Genomic DNA, 25333 nt, shown 5'->3' with positions numbered 1-25333 from the left:
GAATTTTTTTTTTTTTAATAATTTGTTTTGATCTCAAAGTCAAGACTTTGCCTTCGAGGCTACATTCAAATCAGAAAGTTAGGTACCTTCAACGAAATTAGTATGCATTTAACATCAACTTATTTAACTTTCTGCTAAGCAAATGAAATTCTAATTTTTTTCATTCCATAATCCATACGCAGATTACTTCAAGAACTTCCCAAATTCCAAGAAAACATAGTTAAAAAAAAGTAGGAAATAAATACTCCACTACCTTAAAAAAGAGAAAAAAAGTTGTACTTTTAAACTCATCACAACTCGCAAGCTTCCAAAAGTATTAAGACAAGCTATTCCTACTTCCGAGTAGTACACTTGCTTAAGAAATAGCCAGCGGTCTTTTTAAGCTACCTCATGACTCGGTGACGAACTCAGTGACTCTCCCCACGAGTCCTGAACCCCATACCCAATCCTCAGCCTCGGATTTTCCGAAACACGCAGATGGGTAGCGTTGTCGATGACGAGGTGGGAGAGATTGAACTTGGAGAGGAGCGAGAGAGAGAATTCGATGTGGAAGAGACTATATTTGTTGCGGTGTCAAAGAAGGTCGAGGAGAGCAAAACGATGCTGTTTTGGGCTATAGAGAACTTCGCTGGCAAGAGGATTTGCGTGCTCCATGTTCACCAACCTCAATCTGTAGCTGAACTGAGTGAGTCTTCTCTCAATGCTCTGGGAAATTTTTTTTTTTCCTTTCTATTTTTTAGGAAAATGGAAACATGGGAATTGAATTTTGGGGTCTGATTTTTTGTGGGTTTTGCTTTTTTTTTTTTTGGGCTAGAATTAATTAGTATAAAATGCCAAAGTCAATTTTCGTGAAATTACATGAGGTATAAAGAAATATGTATATGATTACGGTTGATATTAATTATGGAATTTTTTGAGTCTTATTTAGCTGTTTATATTTGGGGTAGGTGTTATTTAATATCTTTGATTATAATTGCTAGGAGCTTGAATAGCTATGACTTTTCAAAAAAAAAATTTTAATTTTTGGGTTAATTTGTTTATGTTATATGCAGCAGCGAATAGATACTTTTATGGTAATAGAGTGAAGCAACTTGATGTTGAGTCATTGATGGAAGTTGAAAGGCAAAAGATGCATGAACTTCTAGATCAATATCGTCATGTTCTTCTGCAAGAAGGGGTATTATTTTATATGATTCTTTTAATTGCTACCTTAGTTACCTATATAAAAGGTGTATTCACTGGCATTGAATTTATTGTTAAATTCATGCTTGTTTTGAGGAGCAGTATCAAGCATTATTTTTCTGCAGTTGGGTACAAACTTTGAATTTCTGATTGGGCTCTAAAAGCTTTTTAGAAGTTTCATACAACCACCACCAAGCCTTGGTCCCAAATTTTTTTGCTGCTGTTGGGTATGGATCCTCAGCAGATTAGTCAGAGGATTGGCCACATGTATTCTTTTCTGTCATTCTATTCTATTTGAAGTCATACTCTTAGTTACTTTCCTAATTGACATGTCATTCTTTACCACTTCTACTAATGTTGTTTTTGGTTTTCATCTTTGTTTTTTTTATTTCCCTCAACTTGAATCAATTAATAGCTCTTTTAGAAGTTAATGTATACCAAAAATGTTATGACATGCTTCTTATATTTTGGACTTCAAAACATGCATATTAGTACTTTTTGAGCTCTTCTAGTAATTGGGTTAAGAGTAGATTAGAGTTTTAAATATTAATAACATATAATTGCAGGTAGAGGCAGATAAAGTATGGATTGAGACAGATAACATTGAGAAAGGGATTGTAGATATTGTTGCCCGGCACAATATTAGATGGCTAGTCATGGGGGCAGCAGCAGAAAAGTACTACTCAAAGTATGAACAACCCATCGTAATTAATTACTGTTTACCAATATTATGATGCCACAATTGTTTTTCCGATAAAATTTGTGGATTTTTTTGTTATGGTTACTTCTAATTCATGAATGTATGAGAACTCTTAAGGGGTTTTGTTGATGTTAGTAACTGTTTTTGAGTCCTTTACAAGCTCACAGCATTTCAAAATCTATTTGAGTTGACCAATCTAGGATTTGAGGGGAAATTATGCTAGATGCTATAATATTTTAGGTACTTTACCTATTTAGACTGTTATGTTGGTGCTTTGAAAAATTGGAACCCAAATCATTTGGAGATTCATAACTGTGACTTACATTCACTTAATATACCTGTTATCAAGCCTGTAACTGGTAGAAAATATCCAGCAATGAAAATAGGATCATGAGTTTCAAAGGATAAATTATTTTTCCTGAAGTGAGGGAGAGAGGGGGAAAAAAGGCAAAGGATTCTGCAGAAAACTAAACTATTCAAGATGAATATGATCTTACTTTGACCCTTAATCCAACTGAGTGTGTAGAGAAAGGGGGGAAAAAAAGAGAGTTTGTCAATCCATTGATTAGCCAAAACTCAAAAAGTACTTTTTACTTATTCTTCCAGTTCCACTGCATCTACATAATTGATAATCCCCTTCTCTCTCTCTCTCTCTCTCTTCCCCCCCCCCCCCCGCCCCCAAAAAAAAAAAAAAAACCTTTGCTAATGCTTGCCAGTCAAAAATAGTAATATTTGTTCAATGATTGATGACTTGAAGAACTGTGCCAATGCCCACTCCCACTTGTCTAACTATTGCCTAGTATTTTTTGGATATCAAATGGACCTCCCCAAAAAGTAATTTAATGTGGCTGATTTCCCCTTTTTTGCAATCAATTCCACTGCACCACCCACTGCTTCAGCTAATTTTGCACTCTTTCCAAGTGTAATTTCTGTGTTATGTGTGGCCATGCCTAATGGTATAGCAATTGAAAGTAGATTCTTCTTTGTGATCAATCAAAATCTCTTCCAAACCCATTAGGCCCATCTGCAAACATCATGTAATTTCACCGGTTTATATTGGTTGTGAATGCAGGAAACTGGTAGAGCTAAAGTCCAAAAAAGCAATTTTTGTATGCCAACAAGCACCAACTTCCTGTAACGTTTGGTTTGTCTGCAAGGGTTGCCTCATATACACGAGGTAATTTGATATTACCTTATGATTAATTTCTCTCTTTCTCTCTGGTAATGAAGAGCAATTGGTTGACATTATGAGTACTGTCATTTTTGGTTTATTTGGATAGAAGTATTTTAAAAAGGAAGGATTTGGATTTGGATTTGGATTTTTTAGTTTAAAGGACTTGAGTAGAGTATGAAATGCCACTTTTTTCCCTCTATTAATGAAATTTATGGATGGATTTGAAATGATTAGATGTAAGAAGTTATTTAACATCTTCAACATCACAACTGTTTATTTGAGCAAAATCTTCAAAGCTCAAATCATCATGTGCTGTTAATATATATCAAACAATACTAGCACCTGTTTTTTTTTTTTAATAAGTAATTTATACTAGCAATTGTTGTTCAAATCCCTTGATTTTAAATCCTCAAATCCAATAGCAATGTCAATTGGAATATTTAGCCTTGGTTAACCTTTGAATCTTTGAACTTCTCCTTTTGTCCATCAATCTTTTGACTTTATTGCCATCTTGTGTGTTTCTGATTAGGTTGATTCTTGACGTAGTGGTTTTCTCAATAACTAATATATTGTATGTTCTTGAGCACTATGTCAGTATTGTGACACAAACAGTATCTATCTACAGAAATTAGTTACATAAAAAGTATCTATACACAGAAGACCTATTTTTATGATATGGTTTGAACTAATTCGGTGCACCTAAATGAGCACTGAAGACCTATTTTTTATGGTATGGTTTGAACTAATTGGATGCACCTGGATGAGCACCACACTATCATGTAGCACAGCACATCTTTGGAAATAATAAATGCATTAGCACATGCAGCATTGTCTTGGAGTTTGGAATCTACTCACAGTGGAGACTCTATTTACCTCCTTTTTCTTGTTGAAATTGGTTGCCTATTATCTGGAGACAAACATTTACCGGAACTGAATCATGGTATTGCTAGACAAGGACAGATAAGGCAGCTCATTTTGTGTAACAAGAAAGGATCATTTCTTCCAATCCACAAATAAATAAACAACAGATCGATGGGAATAATCTAAAATACTTTTTATTTTTGGTCCTTCACATCCCCGGTTGTCCCAGCAGTGGTAGCTTTCTTTTAGATTCTTAATTTTGTGAAAGAGATATTATCATCTTCATTATTCTAAAGTTCAAAATATATTGACTGTGCAACTCATGTTTAATTTAACACTGAGGCCTATAATTAATGCTTGGTGATTGCCTTGATGATAAGTCATGTCTTGTTCCAAAAACATTGTCCATCATCTATTATGGATACATACTATCATTTCCATTATTTATACAAGGATAATTTGGATACAGGGGAGGCAGAAAAGATAAATCTGATTTGGAGATTGCTCCTCCATTGCTGCTGCTGAATTCAGATATGGAAAATGAGCTACCAGAGAACTTAGAATCAGAATCTCTCACTGATGAGCTGAGATTTCTTGGTAGGCTCACTAACCTAGATAGTTTTGCCTTACATGATCAAGTTCTCAATGGAGTACTAGAGGCATAACTTGTCAGAGAGTTGTGCAGATGCAGAGCAAGGTGTTAATGACCTGGAAAGAATCTCAAGAAGCTTCAGTTTACAGTGTTCATCACATTCAAATTCGTCCACTGACATGTTGGTTGGCACATCAATGTTGACTTCATGGCCGACGCATGAGGTGAGAGAAGAGGTTCTCCTTCACGTCACTGCATAATTCCTAATATGATTGCATTATGCATCATCTATTACTTTACTGGCATGGTAAAAGAATTATTTTTTGGTATGGGAAATCATTAAATGTGCATTCCCATTCTTCAATTTAAAAAAGAAGAAAAGTCATGAGTATACAGAATTCTTGGAAAGTTTCTGAAGGTTGGAGTAATATTGGAGCACGTGATAGAATTTCATTTGCTACATAAGGCATATATATATATGCTGTCCAGCTCCAGTTTTCATAAATTCCATTCAAGTCAGTGGTGCACACCTTTTTAGTTTAAAACACTAATTTTATTTTATTTTATTTTTTTTGTAGGAGGAAAACACTCAAGGACAAGAGGCTATTGGATTTTATTCTAGACTAGAACAAGTCATTAGAGATGCAAAGAGCTCAAAACACAGAGAATTTGAAGAGGTAGTTAAGCGATGGAAAGAAGAAGACAATGCCATGGAGGCTAGATGCAAGGCAAACTTTATAATCACCAATTGCTTCAATTTTTTGGGGGTGTTTTTGTTGGTCTATCAAATTTATCTCTCAAACTTGATTAAAATCTGTTATGAATCAACCAAGAATCTTTTAGCTCAATGGCATAGCCTGGTTTCCTTTATAGGGAGAACCAAGGTTCAAATCCCCCACTCCCCCACTTGTTAAAACAATTTATTAAAATCTATTATAAATCATATTTGTCGGAAAATAAACATTTGTAGAGGACTGAGTAAATGATACGTCCTGCACTCGTGGTTTGAACAGAACATGAGTTGATCAACAAAACTGGTATCTCAATTTCTGGGGTAATTATGCCTAAAGTTAACCTATAGGGTTTGTCAGTTTGTGAAACTTAATCCTCTCCTGATTCTAACTACCAAAAGCCTAATCTTGTGTTATATAAGATGTACAGTGATTTGGTATATGGATGGGGAATGGAGGAGGTGCTCGTTTGAAACATGGTGTGTTGGGGGTAGGGTTATTTATAGGTATGTAATTAGGAGTTAGAGTTGACCTCTAAAATAGTGTCATGCTGGAAGCGTGAAGACACTTCTATTTAATTTCAGAAGTTAGTTGTATTTTCACTATTGGTGAATTTATTTTAGATCTTATTAATTAATTAGGCTATTAGTATTTTATTTAATTTCACAGAGTCAGACCTATAAAAAAATTAATTTTGTAAAGTCAAAGGTATTTTCATATTTAATATTTGGGCTTTAACCCAAGTCAATTAGGATTAGAGTTTAGTTCTAGTATTTTATACAAGTGTGCTCTTGTACTACAATAAAGAAAAGTTTTCGATGAATAAAATTTCAGCTGATATTTCAAATGGTCTAGCTAGTGCTATCTCCAGCCAACTCTAGGTGCTGAATCTCAGGTCTTATTTTCTCTGCTTGGTGTTGATTCCAAGGTTTGTTTTATTATATTTTTTGCTCTTTTGGATTCTCAATTTCCTTGAAATTTTTTGTTGCAATAATTTTGGTATCAGAAGTCATTGTTCTGCATCAAATTTGGTATTAGAGCTTGTTGTTTTGCATCAAGTTTGGTATCAGATCAGAGGTCGTTGTTCTACATCTTTATGTCATGGAATGAACTACTTTTGGATTTGTGATTCCTTATCACAATTCATTAGGGTAGCAGCAAACTCCAGTCACTTTGGTTCAATGATGTATGTGTGTGTGTATATATATATTTTAGCTCTTTTGTCTAAGCTCAAACAATATCACTAAATTCTGTGCAGGATTTCTATTTTCATCCGTTGCCTTCCTATTGTAGGCAACACCCATCATCTCCCCTACCCCTCCCCCCAAAAAAATTGTCATTATAAGTTTATAACAAAGTAATTAGAAAGAAAAATAATAGGAAAACAAGCAGCAGCAGTAAGATCATCATCCTGATGATATTCAAATGTAAAGCATGTGTGTGTGAGTGAATGAATGCGTGCTGGCCTTAGTATTATAGATATTGTAGGTCAATTTCAAATTTTCACCAACAACTTTGTGATGATTATTCCTTCTTACAGGCCAAAGCATTGGAAGACTTATGCGCTAAGGAGTTGACCCAAAAGAAAGAGATTGAGGAAGCACTGACTAGAGAAAAGAAAGAAAAAGAAAGGATGAAGAATCGGCAGGATGAACTCATGAAAGAACTCCAGATGGTCCAGGACCAGAAATCAATACTTGAAGGTCAGCTTGAAGAGTCCAAAAGTACGGCGCAGGAGTTAGAGGAGAAAATCATATCAGCTGTGGAACTCTTGATAAGTTTTAAGGAAAAAAGGGATAGACTGCGGATTGAGCATGGAAATGCAGTGGCAGAAGTCAAAAAACTGAGTAAATTGTTAAATGGGGAAGTTTCTAGCTTTTGCAGTGTACAAATCCCTACGTTATCTTTCATGGAGATCAATGAGTTAACTCATGATTTTGACCCTTCTCGGAAGATTGGAGAAGGAAGATATGGAACTGTTTATAGAGGAATCCTTCGCCATATGCATGTTGCTATAAAGATGTTGCCTTCCTATGGCTCTCAAAGCCAGTTGGACTTCCAAAAGGAGGTAAATTTCATACAAAGGATTTTTCCTTCCCCCAATACTGAAATCTTATTAAACTAGCTAATGCTGTAATACTAACCATATAATATGGTGGACTAAAGGCAACACTGTGTTGATGACCTTGATCATAATCATAAATGAAAAATTAAAAGCTTTCAAAAGAAAATTAACTTGTCTAATGTGTAGGTTTGGATCATGGACCACATTGGCATGATCATGGTGCATTTTGATACATTGCCTCTCTACTGTATGAGTATGAACCCATGGATTAGCAACTTTGCTAATCCAATGACGTGATTGTACTATTGAAATGTTCTCTCGGGTTCTCTTTTCTCATGTTGAGGGAAAGATTTTCCAAAGGTTATTTTTCAAAGATTGAGCAAACTAATTATCATTAGGATGAATGTTTGAGCATCTAGAAAGTCATCAGAAAGAAATGATCAAAGGTGGCTTTTGTTTTATCCCTGGTGCTAGACTTTTTGGTGATTATAGGATTTCTGTTGTTTCTTTTGTTGTCTAGTTGGGCTGGGTGGAAGGATGGCAATCATGGCATTTAAATTATGCTATATGTTGTTGGACTTCAAGGCATGAAAATACATCTGCCTGTTTAGTCAACTGGTATCAGTTTATGGCCAAACCCCAATTATTATTTGGTTTTCCTAAGGGAAAATTAGCATAGTTTCTGACAGTTCATTTCTTCTGTTGATTGAATTTCAGGTAGAGGTTTTGAGCAGGGTAAGGCATCCAAACCTGGTGACACTAATTGGAACTTGTCCTGAATCTAGGTCACTTGTCTACGAGTACCTGAAGAATGGAAGTCTTGCAGACCACCTCGCCTGCAAAGACAACACTACCCCACTTTCATGGAAAATTCGTACACAGATTGTTGTTGACATATGCTCTGCCCTTATTTTCCTTCACTCCAATAAGCCCTGCATTATCCATGGGAATTTAAAACCCAGTAAGGTCCTCCTTGATGCCAATTTTGTTAGCAAACTTGGTGACTTGGGCATCTTTCGCTTGATCCCACAAAAGGAACATCCAGCTTACACCACCAAATTATGTAATAACCTAAAGGGAATCTCTATGTATATGGATCCGGAATATCTTGAGACTGGAAAGCTTACACCAGAGTCAGATATCTATTCATTTGGAATTTTAATGTTACAAATTTTAACCGGGAGACCACTTTTGAGTGTAGTGAAGGATGTGAAATGTGCACTAGAAAATGGAAATTTCAATGCAGTGTTGGATTTTTCAGCTGGGGACTGGCCACTTGAGCAAGCCAAACAGTTGGCTCAGTTGGGATTGAGATGCTGTGAGAAGCACCCGTTGAATCGGCCAGACCTTGTGTTAGAGATATGGCCTCTCCTTGAGCCAATGAAAGCTTCATGTGTTGCCTCAGCATCATGCTTGGTTTCCAAGAAGCTTCACCGGATTCCCTCTCACTTTATGTGTCCCATTTATCAGGTATGAACCATGAATCCAGTATACTGTATACCTCTTGTCATATGTTTTGTATTGGAATGGCTCATTTTTAGATTACCTCTTTGTGAAGTGTTTGGTTGCTCTTATTTCTGCAACCTGTCCAGTTATGCTATCAACGATTACTGCATGCTGCCTCTCATATGAGAAGAGGACACCCCTGCCATTTCACTTGTGTATGAGGAAATAGAAGTAAACTATAGATAGTGTGCTCTTGCATTTTTTGTAATATTGAGAGTACCCTTACCACTCAATAAGTCTAGGGACAAAACATTTTTCACAACTGCTAATATGGTCTGTTGTGATTGGTAAATAATAAAAATGGTGTCGGTGGTGGACCCTTATGAAAGTGATGTTGCTTCAATCATAATAGATCATGCCAGGAGTTGTGAAAATGTTTTGCCCTACTCCCTAGCATTACTCTTGACCATTTTGTAGTGTGCTCTGATTGTTGATGGGCTTATCAAAGTGGTGTTTGTCGAATCTAAAGGCTTGGTTTATAAAATCTTTCTCATGACCATGGCTACTGTATTTGACTTTGCAGGAAGTTATGACAAATCCACAAATAGCTGCAGATGGCTACACATATGAGTCCGAGGCAATAAGAGGATGGTTTGACAGCGGCCACGACACTTCACCCATGACAAATCTCAAGCTTGAACACTGCAAACTAGTCCCTAATTATGCCCTCCAAAATGCAATTCTAGAATGGAATCAACAGTTATGATTTTCTTAATTCTTTTATACCTTATCATAAATATGCTGAAAATGTGATCACACCGGTCTTGATACTGATTTAGCCTTTATACTTTAAAATACCAGTGTAACCTACATAACAGTGATGTATAGAACAATTAATTATAATAGAAAGGTCAACATATAAAGGAACTTGGGGCCTAAGAATGTTGGATAAGACGAAGGATGGAAGGTAAGCCAACAAGTGGGGTCTGCAATAGGGCCCACCTGTTGCATCTGAATGAGTTTATTCAACTTTGGTATAAAACCAACCAATGAATTAAAACCATAAGAGAACAGAGCTAGTCAAAGGATTTGGTATATTATATCAAGCGAAGAGATTTTTTCCATTTATTTTTCTCTTTAATTTTTATGTCAACTTTGTTGGGTAACTTGGGTCAGGCTCAATCTAAAGCAGTTAACAACCTGTACAATTTGAAGCCCAATTCTCTATCATTTGGACCCACTTTCTTTATAGTTGAGATTTGAGAATAATAATACATTACTAACATGACCAACATTTGGATTAACATGATGACCTCAATAAACCCAAATAGAAATTAAGGTCAAATTATTAGTGTGAGATTAAGAGCCTGTTTGGCCAACAAAATTTGATCACTCAATTTTCATCACTTATTACTTATCACTCAATTTTTCATATCCGTTTGCCTTCATCACTCAGTTTCCATCACTTACTATTTTTCACACTATTTGGAGGGCCCATGCCTGTCACGGTGCTTCTTTTTTTTTTTTTTCTTCAGTACCCAGAAACCCGAACTCAATGAAAAAAAAAAAAAAAACCAGTGAAGAAGACTGAACCCAGTGTAGAAGAAAGGGGGAAAAAAAAACCCAGTGAAGAAGACCGAACCAGTGAAGAAGAAAGGAAAAAAAAAAAAGGAAACCCAGTGAAGTGAAAGAAGAAGAAGAAGAAGAAAAAAAAAAACCCAGTGAAGATTGAACCAGTGAGAAAGAAGAAGAAAAAAAAAAAAAGTCAATTGGTCAAAAGTTGCTGCTGAGTGGGTCCCTCATGTATGTTTAATTACAAAAATACCATTAAGTTATGAGTTATGGAAACTGAAAACAACCAAAAGGTGTTTTCAGTTTCCATAACTCATAATTCAAAAATTAGAAAATTGAGTGGTGGAAACAAAAAATTGGAAACAGAGTTATGGCTTGCCAAACAAACTTTTTTTTACGAATTGAGATGAGTCCCACCATTTTTGAGAATTGAGTTATGGAAACTAAGAATTGAGTGATGAGAATTGCCAATCCAAACGGCCCCTAAATTTTTCACTTTCTATATCTCTAATCCAAGGTAGCTCTAAAAGGCTAAACATTTTTCCATCATCATATTAGAAAAAGAATGACGTTTCATATTTCATTGGAGAAAGAAAAAAAAATTCACTAACAAAGAGATACATGATACAAGCCTAGTGAATTCTATCACATTCCTAAAAAGTTTGATTTTATAATTTTTATTTTATAAGCATTCCTAAAAAGTTTGATTTGTTAAGAAAAACAAACTTGTTTATAGGCTTTGTGATTTTCAGCAAAGCATACGACTCCCAGGCATAGGTTTTAGTTTCACAAGCCCATCTACCTAACTTGGGCCTGTCCCTCCGAATCCCGACACCCTGTCACGACGTGCTCCCCCACACTCTCTCTCAGCGCGTGGGCCAAAACCCCTACCGAGGTCATCATCATGAGAAAGTTTTAGGAAACAAATCATATATGTTATAGTCAGAATTTTAAATTATACCCTATAGTTTCATAAATTACAAATTAAATTCTAAACTTTTATGTATTCAAAAATTGATCCTAGGGCACACGATTTGAATTGAAAGGGTGGGTTTAAATTGAAATATATTTAAAATTTTAGTTTTTAATTGGTAACTAATTAAATTACATAATTTGATTTTAAGTTTCAACATTTTTTTATGATTTTTTTTTTTGGAAATTACGTTATAAAATCCAAAACATTTCTTATTAGTTCCCATGTTATAAATTTGTAGATTTAAGTTCGAGTTTAATATATATATATATATATATATATTTTTTTTTTTTCTTTCAATTTGAAGCTTCTATCTAGCTTTTTCACTTTTATTATTCTAGTTAGTAATGAGGTAAAAACAACAACAAGAAGAAGCCTCAATCTCAATTTTATGGGGTCAGCTTGTGTTTCACTTATAATGTGTTCATAAATTTGACAATCATTAAACATAGATGATAAAGAGAAAGATTTGCTTCTACTAAGAAATTGAAAATAATTCTTCAATATTAGAAAATTGAAGTTGTTTACCTAAGAGAAATACAAAAATTTATCAACATTTATTTCAAATTTTTTTCCCTAATCCATTACTATCTAAAATAATAGAAATGAACAAAGGAGATGGACATACATTTCATATTGAAGCAATTTCCTAAGTTTATAAATTATAATTAATAAAATCTTAAACCTAAGTTTATTTTTATTTTTTTAAGATAATCAAAAACCTAAGATCTTATACGAAACATAGGGTCCGTTTGGATTGAGCTTATTTTTGCTGAAACTGAAAACTGAAACTGAAAACACTGTAGCAAAATAATTTTTAAATGTGTAAATAATATCGTGGGACCAATTTTTAATGAAAAAGTTGATAAAAAGTGGAATTTGTGGGTCCGTGAACAGTGCACAAATGCACTGTTCACAGTGGACTTGGTCAAATAGTGCGGCTGAGAGGAAAAAAAAAAAAAAAAAAAAAAAAAAACTGGAAAACGCAGCCACAAATTCAGCAACTTTCAGTGCAATCCAAACGCACTCATAGTGTAAAATCTAAACCTAAATTTATGTAACTTTCCATATAATTTATAAAATTATAAAGCTTTAATTTGAAAACCCCATTAACTTTAGGGTTAAAATTATAATTTTCCAAAACCTTTATTTTTTCCACAGCCGAAAAGACTCAAAAAGAGGGTTCCAGTTTCGCCTTTATATTTTACCTTACAAACTCTCTCTCTCTTCGTCTCTTCTCTTTCTTTCTCTCTTTCGCTCTCATATATTTCATTTTCTTCACGGCCGATCGCTTTCTCGGCACTTTCTCGGCAATTTTCCTACCCGCCAAACACTCCTCCGGAGGCTCTCTTCTCTGCCTCTAAATCTCTCCGATCTCCGAAGGTTCTCTCTCTCGTCAAACAGATCTCCACACATCTCAACTGGTACGTGAAAAAACCGATCACTCACACTCATTCTCTCTCTTCTCGCACGTACGTATACATGTTAATATCGTTGTATGTATAACTTCACCTGCTAATCTCAGATCACGAGCGCCGAAACCCTAACGAGCTTTGCTTTTCTAAATTGCACGAATATTTTCTCTGCTTTCTGTGTTTGTTTTTGGTTACTTCATGTTTTGTAGCTCAGATGAACTCTGGAATGCAAAAGAAAATTGTAAAGAACAATTTTTCTACATGTAGGTTTTGTGAATAGTGAAAAATTAGCTTGAGTAAACTGTGGTGGTTTGTGTTAAGGTTCATTTGAGATTAGGATTGTGTTTGTGTTTTACTTGTGCTGATCATTTGGACAATGAAAGATTCGAAAGTTTTCGTTTTCGTTTTGTTTATTTTCTTGGAAAGCAAAGAGAGTTTCAGGACTGTGATTTCGGTGATCTGATGCATTTCTATTGAGTTTCTATGCGATTGATTATCTTTCTCTTGGAAAACTCAATTTCCTGTTTATTGTTGTGAGATTTGTTGGCTAATTGTTTCTAGGATGAGTTTAGAGTAATTGCTATTTTTGCTTAATCAACAAATCAATGATAGTAACTACTGTAATGGTTATCAATTGAATTTTTGTTTATTATTATGAATTAATGATAGCGTTGTTTTTAGTGGATCTCGGGCTTGCTGTGTAGGTTACAGAACAATGTTGACAATTTGAGTTCAAATTTTCTAGTCCAAGTTTTTTGCTGTACTCGTCATTGCTGAATTTGCAATACGAAAATATAGTAGATTTTTTATTACCTATAAATATATATATATATATATATATATATATATATATAGTTGCTTTTGTATTAGGAAGGATAAAATAGTTTATGCGTTTCTTATACGTGACACATTATGATGTTGTGTCTAAAGTACCAGAAGCTGTTTTCTCATATTATGTTGACTTATTTCTATTTACCAACTCAAGGAAATTGTTATTTCTATTGAAAGCTTTTAGAGTGCCTGAGTAGTCTTCTATTTTTTGCTAGCATTTGGGAAATATCATCATCAAACATGGTCCTACATCTATATTTTATTTTAGCTCTGACCCGTGTTCTGAAATGATCATGGGCTGTATTATTCAACAACTTCACATACAGATGTAGAAGTAGAACCATGGTTTTTTGCATTTGTTAGTAAATTTATTACTTTTAAAGATATGCTAGATACTTATTTTGACACAGATGTCGCAAAGAACTCCTAATCTAGATTTGAGATGATGGATATGTTTATGTTTTGACATTTCCATTTCTAACATAGACATTATATTTGCGTCTTGAGTCTTGTTTGTAATGGACTATTATTAACTAAAACAACATGCCTTAATTTACACAAATTTTTGGGGTCTGCTATGGATCCTTAATAGATTAGTTAGGGTCGTACATGTATTCTTGTTCTTCATTCAATTCTATATGAAGTCATATTCTATGTTACTTCCCTAATTGATAAGTCCCCTTTTATTGCTTCTACTAATGTTAATTTCGGTCTTCCTCTACCTTTTATAATCCCTCAACTTATATTAACTCACTCTTTCTTACCGGTGTATTAATCGCTCTCTTATAAACATGACCAAACCAGTTCAAGCAACTGCAACTCTCTCTCATCTTTTCATCAATAGGAGCTACCGTATGTAGGTATTAGGCACAATGGCATGCTCTTTTGAAAATTTATTGAGTCAGAAGGATTCCTATTTGTTCAGTGTCCAAATTGGTGTAGGATGTTGGATCATGTCAGCAACTGGTTGGTGGGCAGCAATCTACTAGAAGATGCATTATGCTAATCAAGATGTTCTACGCATTGTTTAATGTTAATCTTCTTATAAATTTCTGACCCAGTGTATGATAATATCTACTTGGGCATTCTTCTAGTATATGGGCCAAATACTGGATGATTGGTTCAAGTCATAGTGTTTTAGGTTGATAGGTTGGTCTTAGTGTTATGCTGTCATTTGAATAAAACAGGACGCAATACAAGTGTTCCAATGACTTGTATCTATTTCACCAGTATGGATAAAATTTCAATCAAATCTTATGATGCTAAATATCATACTTGTATAATTTGAAATTGTTGCCAATTTCTTAAAAAGGAAAAAAGAAAGTCGGGTTTTAAAGTTTTCCAATGTATTGGTGTTTCAAAGGTAGTGCAAGATTAAAAGAATGTATTCAAAGGAGGTCTTGTGCTATATCTTTCTGCCTCTGGTTCCAAGAAGTCATGAATGTCAGTTCTTTTTTGCAAACTGTTCTGTAGTGACTTATCCCAAAAATTGTCGTGTAATGTATAGAACTTTACTTGTTTCCTGGAAAATGAATGGATAGTTGGGAATGACTTTTCTGTTTTAATTGTCATGCTTTTTTCTGATGCACAGTCCTGTCAAATTACTTCAGTGTTTAAATTTTTAAATAATTAATATTTTGTGCAGTGGCTTCTTTTGAGCTAGCAAACTTAAACTGTGTGTTTATAGATGCCAGTTGTAAAGCCCAAGTCCTCTAGTTCTCTAGAATTGATGAAATCGGAGGGAAATGATTCTTCAGAGACTATCATCAGACAAGCAATAAAAGAGCCTCTTTTGTCTTTCTCAAGGCCCGGGGACAGCCCAGTTCAATTGATCCAATTGCTTCATGCTTTAGATCAGCAAGGTAGTTGCAAATTGCCATCAGTTTGAAAGTTTTAACAGCATCTTTTGGGTGGGTGGGTTGGGGTGGGGGGGAAGGATCCTCTCGAGCATTGCACTGGTCTAAGTAAAATGTGGGAGGGTTAATGGGGTTAAATAATTTATTAATCATATAAATAGTGGTGGCCTCCATGTATAGAAATAAAAAGAATGCCTCTGAACTTGTACAAACATTCAAGATTGAAAAGGCTGTTGTTGCTTTTGCTCAGGCCAATGCTAAGGCCAACAGTGACTCTAATAAATGAATTTCCTTAGTAATAAGTAGGTTTTTGGTTTGTAGCTACCATGAGGCATTACTTGATGTGAAAGCCATGTATTTTGATTTATCACCTTTCATTATTTTTGGCAGAACTACCAGGTTGGCCCTTACTCACTCCTCTGAAGGTGCAGATGCAGAAGTGTGACAAGTGTTCTCTAGAATTCTGCTCACCCATCAACTACAGAAGACATATACGTGTGCACCATCGGTTGAAAAAACTTGATAAGGTTTCTTACTGTCTTACAGTTGTGATTAAATGTTTATTATGCTAATGAGAAAAAAGGGAGGGAGGGGGTGGTGTGATTATGCCACTATTCATACAATTTTATTTTTATTTTTTTCCCCTATCCTTTTTGGGCTGATTTGAATTTGGACATTTCCAATTCTTAGTAATTCATATCAGCTCTGTTTCATGGTGTGTCAATGATTGATTATTCTTTGTTTGGTTGTTTCCTGAGCAATTCCTGATGTTGTCTAAATTGTGTAGGATTCTACCAAAAATAGGGATCTGCTGGGGGCATTTTGGGATAAGGTAAATCATTATGGTAGCAGTTATTTATAGGATAAGGTAATTCTCTCTTTGGATGCCATGCTCATTAATTATCTTACATGCAGCTCTCTTTAGAAGAGGCAAAGGAAGTGGTGTCATTCAAGAATGTCACATTAGAGGTAAGAAGCCTTTCTGTTTTTGTGCCTGTTTGTTTGATTTCTTAACTGCATAGAGTTATGTTGATATGAGCTTTCATAACTCAGGGAAACTGCCCTAAATATACCTGTAATCTGTCTGGCGTAATTTATCCCCCCCAAAAAAAAAAACATTTGTTATTCATGATGCTTACGAGGAGACACAATGCATCTGTGTTTATTTATCATCAACACACTCATTTGTCATTGACTCGCTTATAGTAGGAGACACAATGCATGAATTAATTTATTTTTACTACCAATTTTCATGTGTTTCTTGCTCTCTCCCCTATAATTGGTACCTAATTGACATTCCTTTTCTAGGGAGTTCCAGGGTCTTCAATTGTAAAGTCATTGACAGCACTTACTAGGAAACCGGGATTTTCTACTTTGCCACAAGTTTATCTGAGGGCTGGTTCTGCCCTTTTGGTAAGGGGACATCCTTTTCTGCTAATCAATTTCTATCTTTCTGGTTTTATTTGTAATGATCTGCCACATTCTTTATTCTATGGATGTGATGTATCTGAGTCTTTGCAGGATATTATCCAAGCTCGAACTTCAAGAATCCCTATATTAGCCCAGGAATTATTTGGTATCCTTGATGTTGCAAGTGAAAACACATTTCTATGTGGGACAGCCGGATTGATGCAAAAGTATATTTTTGATGGGGAAGCTGGGAAGATTGGCCTTGAAACAAAGAACTTAGTTGCTTGCACTAGTTTTTTGGTGGAACAGAAATTGGTACCTCTCTGGGTTTTTTTTTCCGTTAATACTTTTTCAGTTGCTTGTAATAATTATGTTCATCATGATTAACTTGTTTTTTTGTTCTTGATAAGGTCAAAGCATGGCTTGCTGATCAGGATGCTGAAGCTTTGAGGTGCCAGAAGTTGCTGGTAGAGGAAGAAGAAGCTGCTCAGAAAAGGTATGTAACATCATGTCATTCATTTTTGTCTGATTTTGGTTCTTGAACTGTCTAGTAATGCTAGTTGGTGTGGCAAGTGAGCTATATAGCTCAACCAGCACCTCCTCCCATTATAAGTTGTAGATGGTCATGGGTTCAAGAACCATTTGGGTGCAATGTGTAACTTACTTTTTATTTTATTTTTTAAAGAACAGAAAAAAAAATCTGGTTGGTGTGTTTTTCTTATTTCTTCCTCTCTTTTATGGAAAATCTATGTACTGATGATTATAGAGCCAGTCATTTTCCATGAACCTTTTCTTGGTCTTGGTAGGAATTACGGATGTCCTGATCCTTCTCCTCCTTTATAGGGGAATTACTAAGGATAAGTGGGCCTTTGTGTAGCACAGGGTCAGATCTGTAAACTTAATTGGAGTTGCTCATTGTTGGCACCACTAGAACATAAAAACATTCACTTTTTCACTTATGCCTTGCAATCTCCCAGTTTCACAGATAGCTTTTTAACAGTTCGTGTTAACTCAAGTTATTGTAACCAGTAGTGAAAGTTGTATTGCAAATTTGCTTCTCCATGAATGGAGGTTTTTAATGGAAATGAAGATGCTTGTTCTTGTACTGATTTTAGTTCCTGAATTACTTTAGGAAAGCTGAGCTCTTGGAAAGGAAAAGGCAGAAAAAACTCAGGCAAAAAGAACAGAAAGCAAAGGAGCAAAAACATGGGGAAAAGGTTGATGTTGTGGAGTTCATTGACAATACATCAGAGGCTATGCCTGTGCCACAAGAAGAAACATGCAGCCCTTCAGCTGCATGTGATTCTGACACATCTGTTCCAGAAATGTTGCCAGATCAAGCTCCCTCATCTTCTGAAGCCTTTCGACACACAAACTCTGATGAAGAGGCAGGTCCTGATTCTCAATCAGGGTATGGCTTTGAATATGCTGAACCAGGCATTAGCCAGAATGTTGAACGGAGGATGGTGCATGGAAGTGTTCGCCGGCATGTAACTGTTGCTCGATGGCAAGTGCCCCCAAAATCACAAAGGGCAGTGCCCAATGGATTTCATTCAGGTCAAAATTCTCAAGCATCAAAGCTTGGGGCTGTGCAAAAGCATGGGCATAGGGATTTAAGGGCTGCACCAGCGGCCAGTGGTAATAAAGTTTGGAGCCGAAAGCCTAAACCGGAAATTGATGGGGAGGTTTTGAAAGCCAGAGTACAGAAAGAGGCAATAAATCAACCAGATCAAATTAAGAACCGTGAGGTTTTGATTGGCTCTATATGTGTTACACTTCGAAATTGTGACCAAGAGATTAATAACCTGGCTGGAGCTCGTGAAGATTGCCTGGCTGAGTATCAAATGCCAAAGACTAATGTTCAGGAGAAGCCCATTAAACCTGATTCTCTTGTGAGTGGCACAAACCGATCAATGACTAAGCTTTGGAGGCCAGTGAGCAGGCATGAAAACAAAGGTCCAATGCCAGTTCAAAATGGCAATATTGAATCTGAACTGGACGTGACTGCTGAAAAGGACAATGATCAAAACCCAAATGAAGGTTGCTTAAGATCCAATGCAATGGATGATAATGATGGTGCTGCTAAGGAAAGCGTCTGTCCTGGAACAATGGGGTTTTTAATCCATGCTGCAAAAGCTTTTCTTTCAGAGAGTAAGATGTTTATTCTTTTGGCTATGCAATTGTGTGTCTACATTAAATTTGATTTGGCAATTAACGTCCTACAATCTCATGCAGGATGGAAGGAGACTATTACAGCTGACCATGTGAAACTGGTCCTTTCCCCAGATTCTGAGCCTCCAGGATGCCCAGAGATGGAAAATGACTCTGAATTAGTAGCATCTCAATCATCAAACTTTCATAAACGCAGCATTCTCGGTAGTGCAGAGAATCGGTTGGTTAATGCAGGTGCTTTTGACTCTTCAATGACCAGGGGTGTTAAAGAAAAGTACAGAGCAAAGCCTGAAAAGGGTGTCAAGAAAAAATACATTCCCAAACAGAGCAATGCTACCTAGTAGGGGAGGCAGAGAGGTGAGGTTTGTTTTTTGTTATACAAATGTGCACAGTTTAATTTACCGTCATTATATTCCTAGCAGAGGTTCCAGTTTTACAGATGGCCTTCTGTCAGAAAATTGAAAAAAAGTTTTGCCGGAAAATCTTTTTACAGATCAGTCCTTTTTTTTTTCTTCCTGTGGTGCCATAGCAGATTGATTGATTAGTGAGGTTCTATTCCCCCTTTTGGCTTAATTGTCTAAATTTTTCTGTAATAAATTTGGTGTTTCAATTAATTCAAAGGTCTTATTTTCTTTTGCCTTGAATCTCCCTTTAAAGCTCTGCTCAATTTCCAATTTGGTTGTAATTTAAAGTCGTTATAACTTATAAGATTTCATCATCCCAGAAAACCCATATCCAAGATACCCTATGATATCATAGGTTCATAACAGAGCATAAGAATGTTAGTTTACCTTTCATGCCCACTGAAAATGTTGGTTTCCTCTCCGAATTGTTGTTACTAATGCTAGTTTGAATCAAATTTTGAGGTTCTTTCCTCCCTTTTTTAGGTCGGGTTTTCTTAGAGGTATTAAACCAACTACTATCAAAACAACTAATAATAATGTATTTGTACGGTTACAATTATTAATTTTCTTCTAGAATTTGAGGTTATTTGTTTAGAAAGTGGGTACAACTAATAAATCTAGCACATGACATCGTGTTTCAAGCCAATAAACGTCGACAATCCAATACTTGTGTTTGAGTAGATGAAGCGATTAACTTGGTTGACTAATATAATTTTCATAAAAGAAATTATTATTATTATTATTACAGCTAATAAATCTAGCACATGACATTGTGTTTCAAACCAATAAACGTCGACAATCCAATACTTGTGTTTGAGTAGATGAAGCGATTAACTTGGTTGACTAATAAGATTTTCATAAAAGAAATTATTATTATTATTTTAGAATAATAAGCTTCGCCAGTGAAAGTCGAACTTCTCCGTACTTTATCTTTGCATAAAAGTTATAATAGAATCGAATGCCCCTGACAAAATACCAGTTATGAAAGAGAACTGGAATTATTCTTCAATGCCCTGTACAAATGAGTTACATCCCTGTAGGGCTGTAACATAAAAAGGAGATTCTTAGTTACTCTTGAAGCGCGGCGCGGAAAATAGTGCTCTCTCTTCTCACATTTATAGTGAGGTCTATTCATTAAATTTATAGTGGAGTCTTATAAATGTGAGAGGAGAGAGTATTATTTTTCAATGTTTTAGGAATACCTAAGAATTTTCCCATAAAAAGATGTATCATGACACACTATAACAAAAAGAGATGATTAATAGGACAATATGTGTCCTTGTAGTAATAATTGACATTTTTCATATCACGCCAAATGAACTTTAAGTTAAAGAATTCATAAATGGATGTTTACAAATTACAATTCATTATGAAAAGTACATGTGTCTATATATATCTTCTTAGAAATAGACATGTACAACTTCTCGCATGCATATTTTATCACTTTCGTCTAATTGATGAGGCTGGATATTTTTTTTCATCTAATGATGGCAAAAATATAGGGTTGATAGGGCTTTGCTAACATTGGACGAAGAAGAATATTAGTCCCATCTCTTGGATGTTATTGGTTGAAGTAGAACATCAACTTCTGTTTGTGTAATTGGTTTACCCCTTCCTAAAAAAACAAAATTAACATCTTTATTTTATATTAATAATAATAAATATAAAATGTTTGAATGGTCTTTACACTTAAAAGGCCCATGCGTATGGACTTGAATAGGGGGAAAACAACAAACAAAAAATATATAGGACTATGGATTGAAAAAATCATTAAAATGAGTTGTTAATGCGGTCCTAATTGTTGGGGTGAAAAAAAAAGTTCATTTAAATTCTAGAAGTTTAACAAATATATATATATATATATATATATATATATATATATAGTTGGGGTGAAATATTTAAACTTTGGATGTCTCTATTATAAATACCAAAATGTGTCTGTTGAAATTTTGAGCAAAAGCTACAAAACTCTTGACAATATTGTTAAGATCATAAAATTTTAAGATTTTAATATTTAGATAAGAATTGTAATAGCAATGGACTGCGGTTTTTTTTTTTTTTTTTTAATCAATTTTCTTCCCGCAATGTCTAAATTCATTATGGATGTTCGAAAATTTCCCCGTCTGAATTTTGAACTAACTTTTTTTTTTTCCACTGAAATATTAATGATGTACGAGCGGCTTTAAGATGATCCTACAAGCCTTTCCCTAGTTTAAGTGTCCTCTCCAATGGTTGTTAAGAAACACAGCTGGTGTATATAGACATGCGCCGCTTGAAGATTGGTCTTTTCAAGGGAATATTTCATGCTATCTTTTTCAGTAGAATGTCTATCCAACCAAAGAGTGAGCTCATTGATAGGGTTTCACCTAGCGTTTAGTTTCATTTAATTAATGATAATAATAATGGAAAACCTTATCTAGTTAATGGATTTAAGATTGAATTTAATAGTGAATTCCTGTTAACAAAAATTGAAAATTGATTAGTGTTTTAACGTGATAATAAGAGCAATTAATATCATAGAGCAAATATCATAGTTTAAAATTCTATCATATCTGTGGCGTGTACAGCTCATGTTAATGGGCTATTTACCAAGTTGTGCTCACAATCCATTTGTTGTTGTGTGGGTATGGGTATCCTACAATGGGAAGTTCCTAGAAATGCAATTCTTCTATCTTTCTGACAATCTCCTAATGATTCCCGAGTAAGCTCTCTCTCTCTCTTTCTCAGTTTTCTCTCTCTTTCTGATATCTCACCCAAAAATGTCCAATCCCCTTTCCTTCCTCTTCCCCTTTATTTATAGGCTTGATTAGTGGGTTTGTTATGATTGCATGGAACGACTTTTCGTGCAAGTGGGGCCCCTTTGGGATTATTCCTGACAAAAAGGTGTCCCACTTTGGGAATGGGTGTGTCGGTTTTGGAACTCATGACTAACGTCGGATATTGTTTGGCAAGCGACCTCCCCTAAGGCATTACTAAGATACATTAGAGACAGGCTCTGAGCAACATTGGACCTTGAGGTTGTAATAGTTCCCGGGTTGTCTCAGGCCAACCAATATGGGTCGGGCCCATGGTATGGCCCTTATGCGATCCACAGCTCGTGGGCCATCAGACAATGGGCTCGTGAATTCGTTCACCATACAATAGCCCCTCTTGATTCCTTCCCCGTATCTCGGGGATGGAATCAAGGTTTCACATTTAATGACCGGTTACTTTTTGGTTATATTAATCGTTAGTCATTAATTGCAGGCAAGACAACCTGCGTCTTTGGCGCGCAGGGCAACAGGCTGTAATATCAAACGGTCATCATTACTTGACGATTCATATATCGAGGCCACGCGTGTAACGGTTACAAAAAGGGGAATTAATGATTTTCCCTCCAAAAACTCATTCAATGCTCCTCAGGATTCTCCCTCTATAAATATGGACCTTTTCCCTTACTGCCCATTTCCTTACTTCACTCTTTTCTCTCAATCTTTATTTCCTCACTCCCTAGAGCACCTTCTCTTCTTCCCGTGATCGCTTTTCTTAGCGTGTTATTGTAAGTCCCCTACTCCCTATTCTCTTTTTAAAGTTTTCTTCAAATTTCTTTATACATTCAAATGGGTTTCACACATCTTCTTAGAATTGATACTTCCTTAGCAACCTTTAGGGCTAGGTTTGATATTCCTTTAGATGTAGATATAGAATTCTGCCTTGAAGGCAACATAGAGAATGATAGGTGTCCTCAGGTAGTATTTTTTCCTTTAATGGCTATTTTAGAAGGGGGGTTAGATTTCCCATTGACCCCTTATTACTTAGAATACTTAGTTTTTACGGTCTTTGTCCCAACCAACTTCCACCGAATTTCTATAGATTGGTGAGTTGTGTGAGTCGGCTTAACAACTTGTACAGCCTAACACACGACGACCATGACATCAACTTCATGTACAACATTTGTGGTGGCTTGAGGACGGGCTACTACCTAAAAGTCCAAGACACCATTGTCCAGCTAATATCATGCCTCCCCCACTCCAACAGGAATTCGGCTAAAGAGTACGTTAAAGTGAGCGGGAACTGGCTTGCTGGCGAGCACCCTTGCCCGACCTCACTTCGAGACATTGGTCAGTAATCTTTTTCCTTTTCCTTTTTTAACCGTAAGACTATAATACTCGGCATTACTCTTCTAATTTTACCCAAGGGTTTTCCCTTTTTAATTTCGTTATGCTACTGTGCAATTCTATGATCTTTTAAATTCCTTTCTAATGAAATGTTTTTTCTCATGTTGTGCAATTACTAAGCGTTTTAGGACTGACCTTAATGCCGCGCATCCTCAAGACCTAAACTTCATGCTACGCTCGGAGATATTTGTGCACTACGACGGTTAGGTAAGAGTGTCACACCTCATCCTTGGCTGCATTCATTCGTATACCAGCTACTAGGATCCAAGGCAAGCTCTCATCATCGGCTACTCTCATACATCAATGTTCGCCTCCGAGGTTTCCTTCCGAAAGGTCTTTCACTGGCTCCTTGTTGTCAATATGGGTTTTGATGTATTTGAAAAAATAAAAAATGGTGCACACAGTAGTTATTGTAGTTGAATTTCTGGTTTAATTGTATGGGCTCTACGCATATTTGGCATGTGAAGATTGGATGATCTTCTATACTTGGTCATGGTGTGTTTCTTCTTTTATATGTCTCGTTGATGTTTCCATGGTGAGTTTCCCATTTTTTGAAAATTGAATCTACAATTACAATGTTTTTTAATTTTTCTATGATGGTTCTTGCTTTTTATATAGATGTATGGGTCGAGCTTAGCCTAATTCTTTTAATCATATATAATTTTTTAGGAGAGTAAGTTAGCTACACATCTTTTACTGTGAAAAAATTTTACAAACATGATTTGAAAGCAAGTCAAAGCCTTGCACACCACTCTAAATCTTAAACAGTATACTATTTTATATAAATCTTATTTCACATTTTTTTTTCCAAAGAAAAATGCACTTATAAATTTACATGCATAAATTTATCACTCTTATTATATATTTAATAAAATTCTATATTTATGTGTTCATTAATTAATAAGGATTTGACTTATCTCAAATACTTTTTTAACTGTAATCTCTTTTTATTTTAACTAGATGATGTCCCGCGTGATGCGTGGATTACTTTACAATTTGGTTTGAAATTATTTTTATGTATATTACGATTTACATATAATACTTATTTTGTTGTATAATATTAATGTTTTCCCAAAATATTGTTGAATATTTTGAAACTTGATTTTCTTAATTCATATTTTATTTATTTTTTTAAATTTTATAACACTATAAGATAACATATTATAATATTTACTATTAAAAGTAGATATTATTTTCAAACTAAATAAATAATTTTGAAATCTATAAATAAGAATTTAAAGCATAAAATACTTTTATACCCTAAAATTACATAAATTTAAGCAACCTCCCAAACACTTCCTCAACTACTCTATTCTCACATCTAAATATGAAGACCTCAATCACAAATATCCAATTTATTATCTCAATGAAATTAAGGAAATTATTTTTAAATATCAACATAAAGAGAATGTGATTAAACAAAAAGAATCTGGCTAAAAACACATCCATTTATCAAAATTTAATTATCTTTAGTAGGGCTTCCGTATCCTTCAATAAAAAATAGAAAATACTTATAAATCCTTATCGGTTTTTATTTTTATCACTATGCTCATACCGCACAAAATAGCGGTAAAAAAAATCTAAAAAAAAAAAACCTCCAAATTATGAGTTCTAACACAAAATTAAAAAAATAGCTAACTTCATAAATAATCAATTAGAATGTTTCTTTTTAATTTTCCTTAGCTTTAAGACAAAATACATTTATAACTTTCCCAAACCAAAATCTCAAACATCCAAAGACTCATAGTGAATCATAACTTTCACAATATCCATAACGTTCGACTTCAACATT

At 35.0% G+C, this 25333-nt stretch overlaps 2 protein-coding genes across 11 annotated transcripts; both read left to right on the top strand.

The window, feature by feature from the left end:
- Nucleotides 1-138: 138 nt before the first annotated feature.
- LOC126701275 (U-box domain-containing protein 32) lies at nt 139-9678 on the top strand. 9 transcript variants are annotated; one of them, XM_050399395.1, is made up of 10 exons: nt 139-685; nt 1056-1177; nt 1749-1870; nt 2955-3059; nt 4387-4514; nt 4591-4733; nt 5088-5276; nt 6781-7308; nt 8023-8775; nt 9335-9678. In XM_050399395.1, exons 1-10 carry the CDS (start codon nt 478-480, stop codon nt 9515-9517), a joined length of 2481 nt encoding a protein of 826 aa, XP_050255352.1. In that variant the 5' UTR covers nt 139-477; the 3' UTR covers nt 9518-9678. The 9 variants fall into 9 exon arrangements, with proteins under 9 accessions (XP_050255352.1, XP_050255354.1, XP_050255351.1 ...); XM_050399397.1 differs by having other exon boundaries at nt 141-685; nt 4603-4733; XM_050399394.1 differs by having other exon boundaries at nt 141-685; nt 1053-1177.
- A 2820-nt stretch (nt 9679-12498) lies between these two features.
- LOC126698828 (uncharacterized) lies at nt 12499-19624 on the top strand. 2 transcript variants are annotated; one of them, XM_050396320.1, is made up of 10 exons: nt 12499-12720; nt 15230-15404; nt 15789-15925; nt 16186-16230; nt 16314-16367; nt 16707-16811; nt 16920-17123; nt 17219-17304; nt 17941-18959; nt 19044-19624. In XM_050396320.1, exons 2-10 carry the CDS (start codon nt 15230-15232, stop codon nt 19319-19321), a joined length of 2103 nt encoding a protein of 700 aa, XP_050252277.1. In that variant the 5' UTR covers nt 12499-12720; the 3' UTR covers nt 19322-19624. The 2 variants fall into 2 exon arrangements, with proteins under 2 accessions (XP_050252277.1, XP_050252278.1); XM_050396321.1 differs by having other exon boundaries at nt 15188-15404.
- The last annotated feature ends 5709 nt before the right edge of the window (nt 19625-25333 follow it).

The sequence above is a fragment of the Quercus robur genome, chromosome 9 (assembly GCF_932294415.1).
Source record: "Quercus robur chromosome 9, dhQueRobu3.1, whole genome shotgun sequence".
Classification (NCBI taxonomy): Eukaryota; Viridiplantae; Streptophyta; class Magnoliopsida; order Fagales; family Fagaceae; genus Quercus; species Quercus robur.
This window is presented reverse-complemented; position numbering and strand designations above follow the sequence as displayed.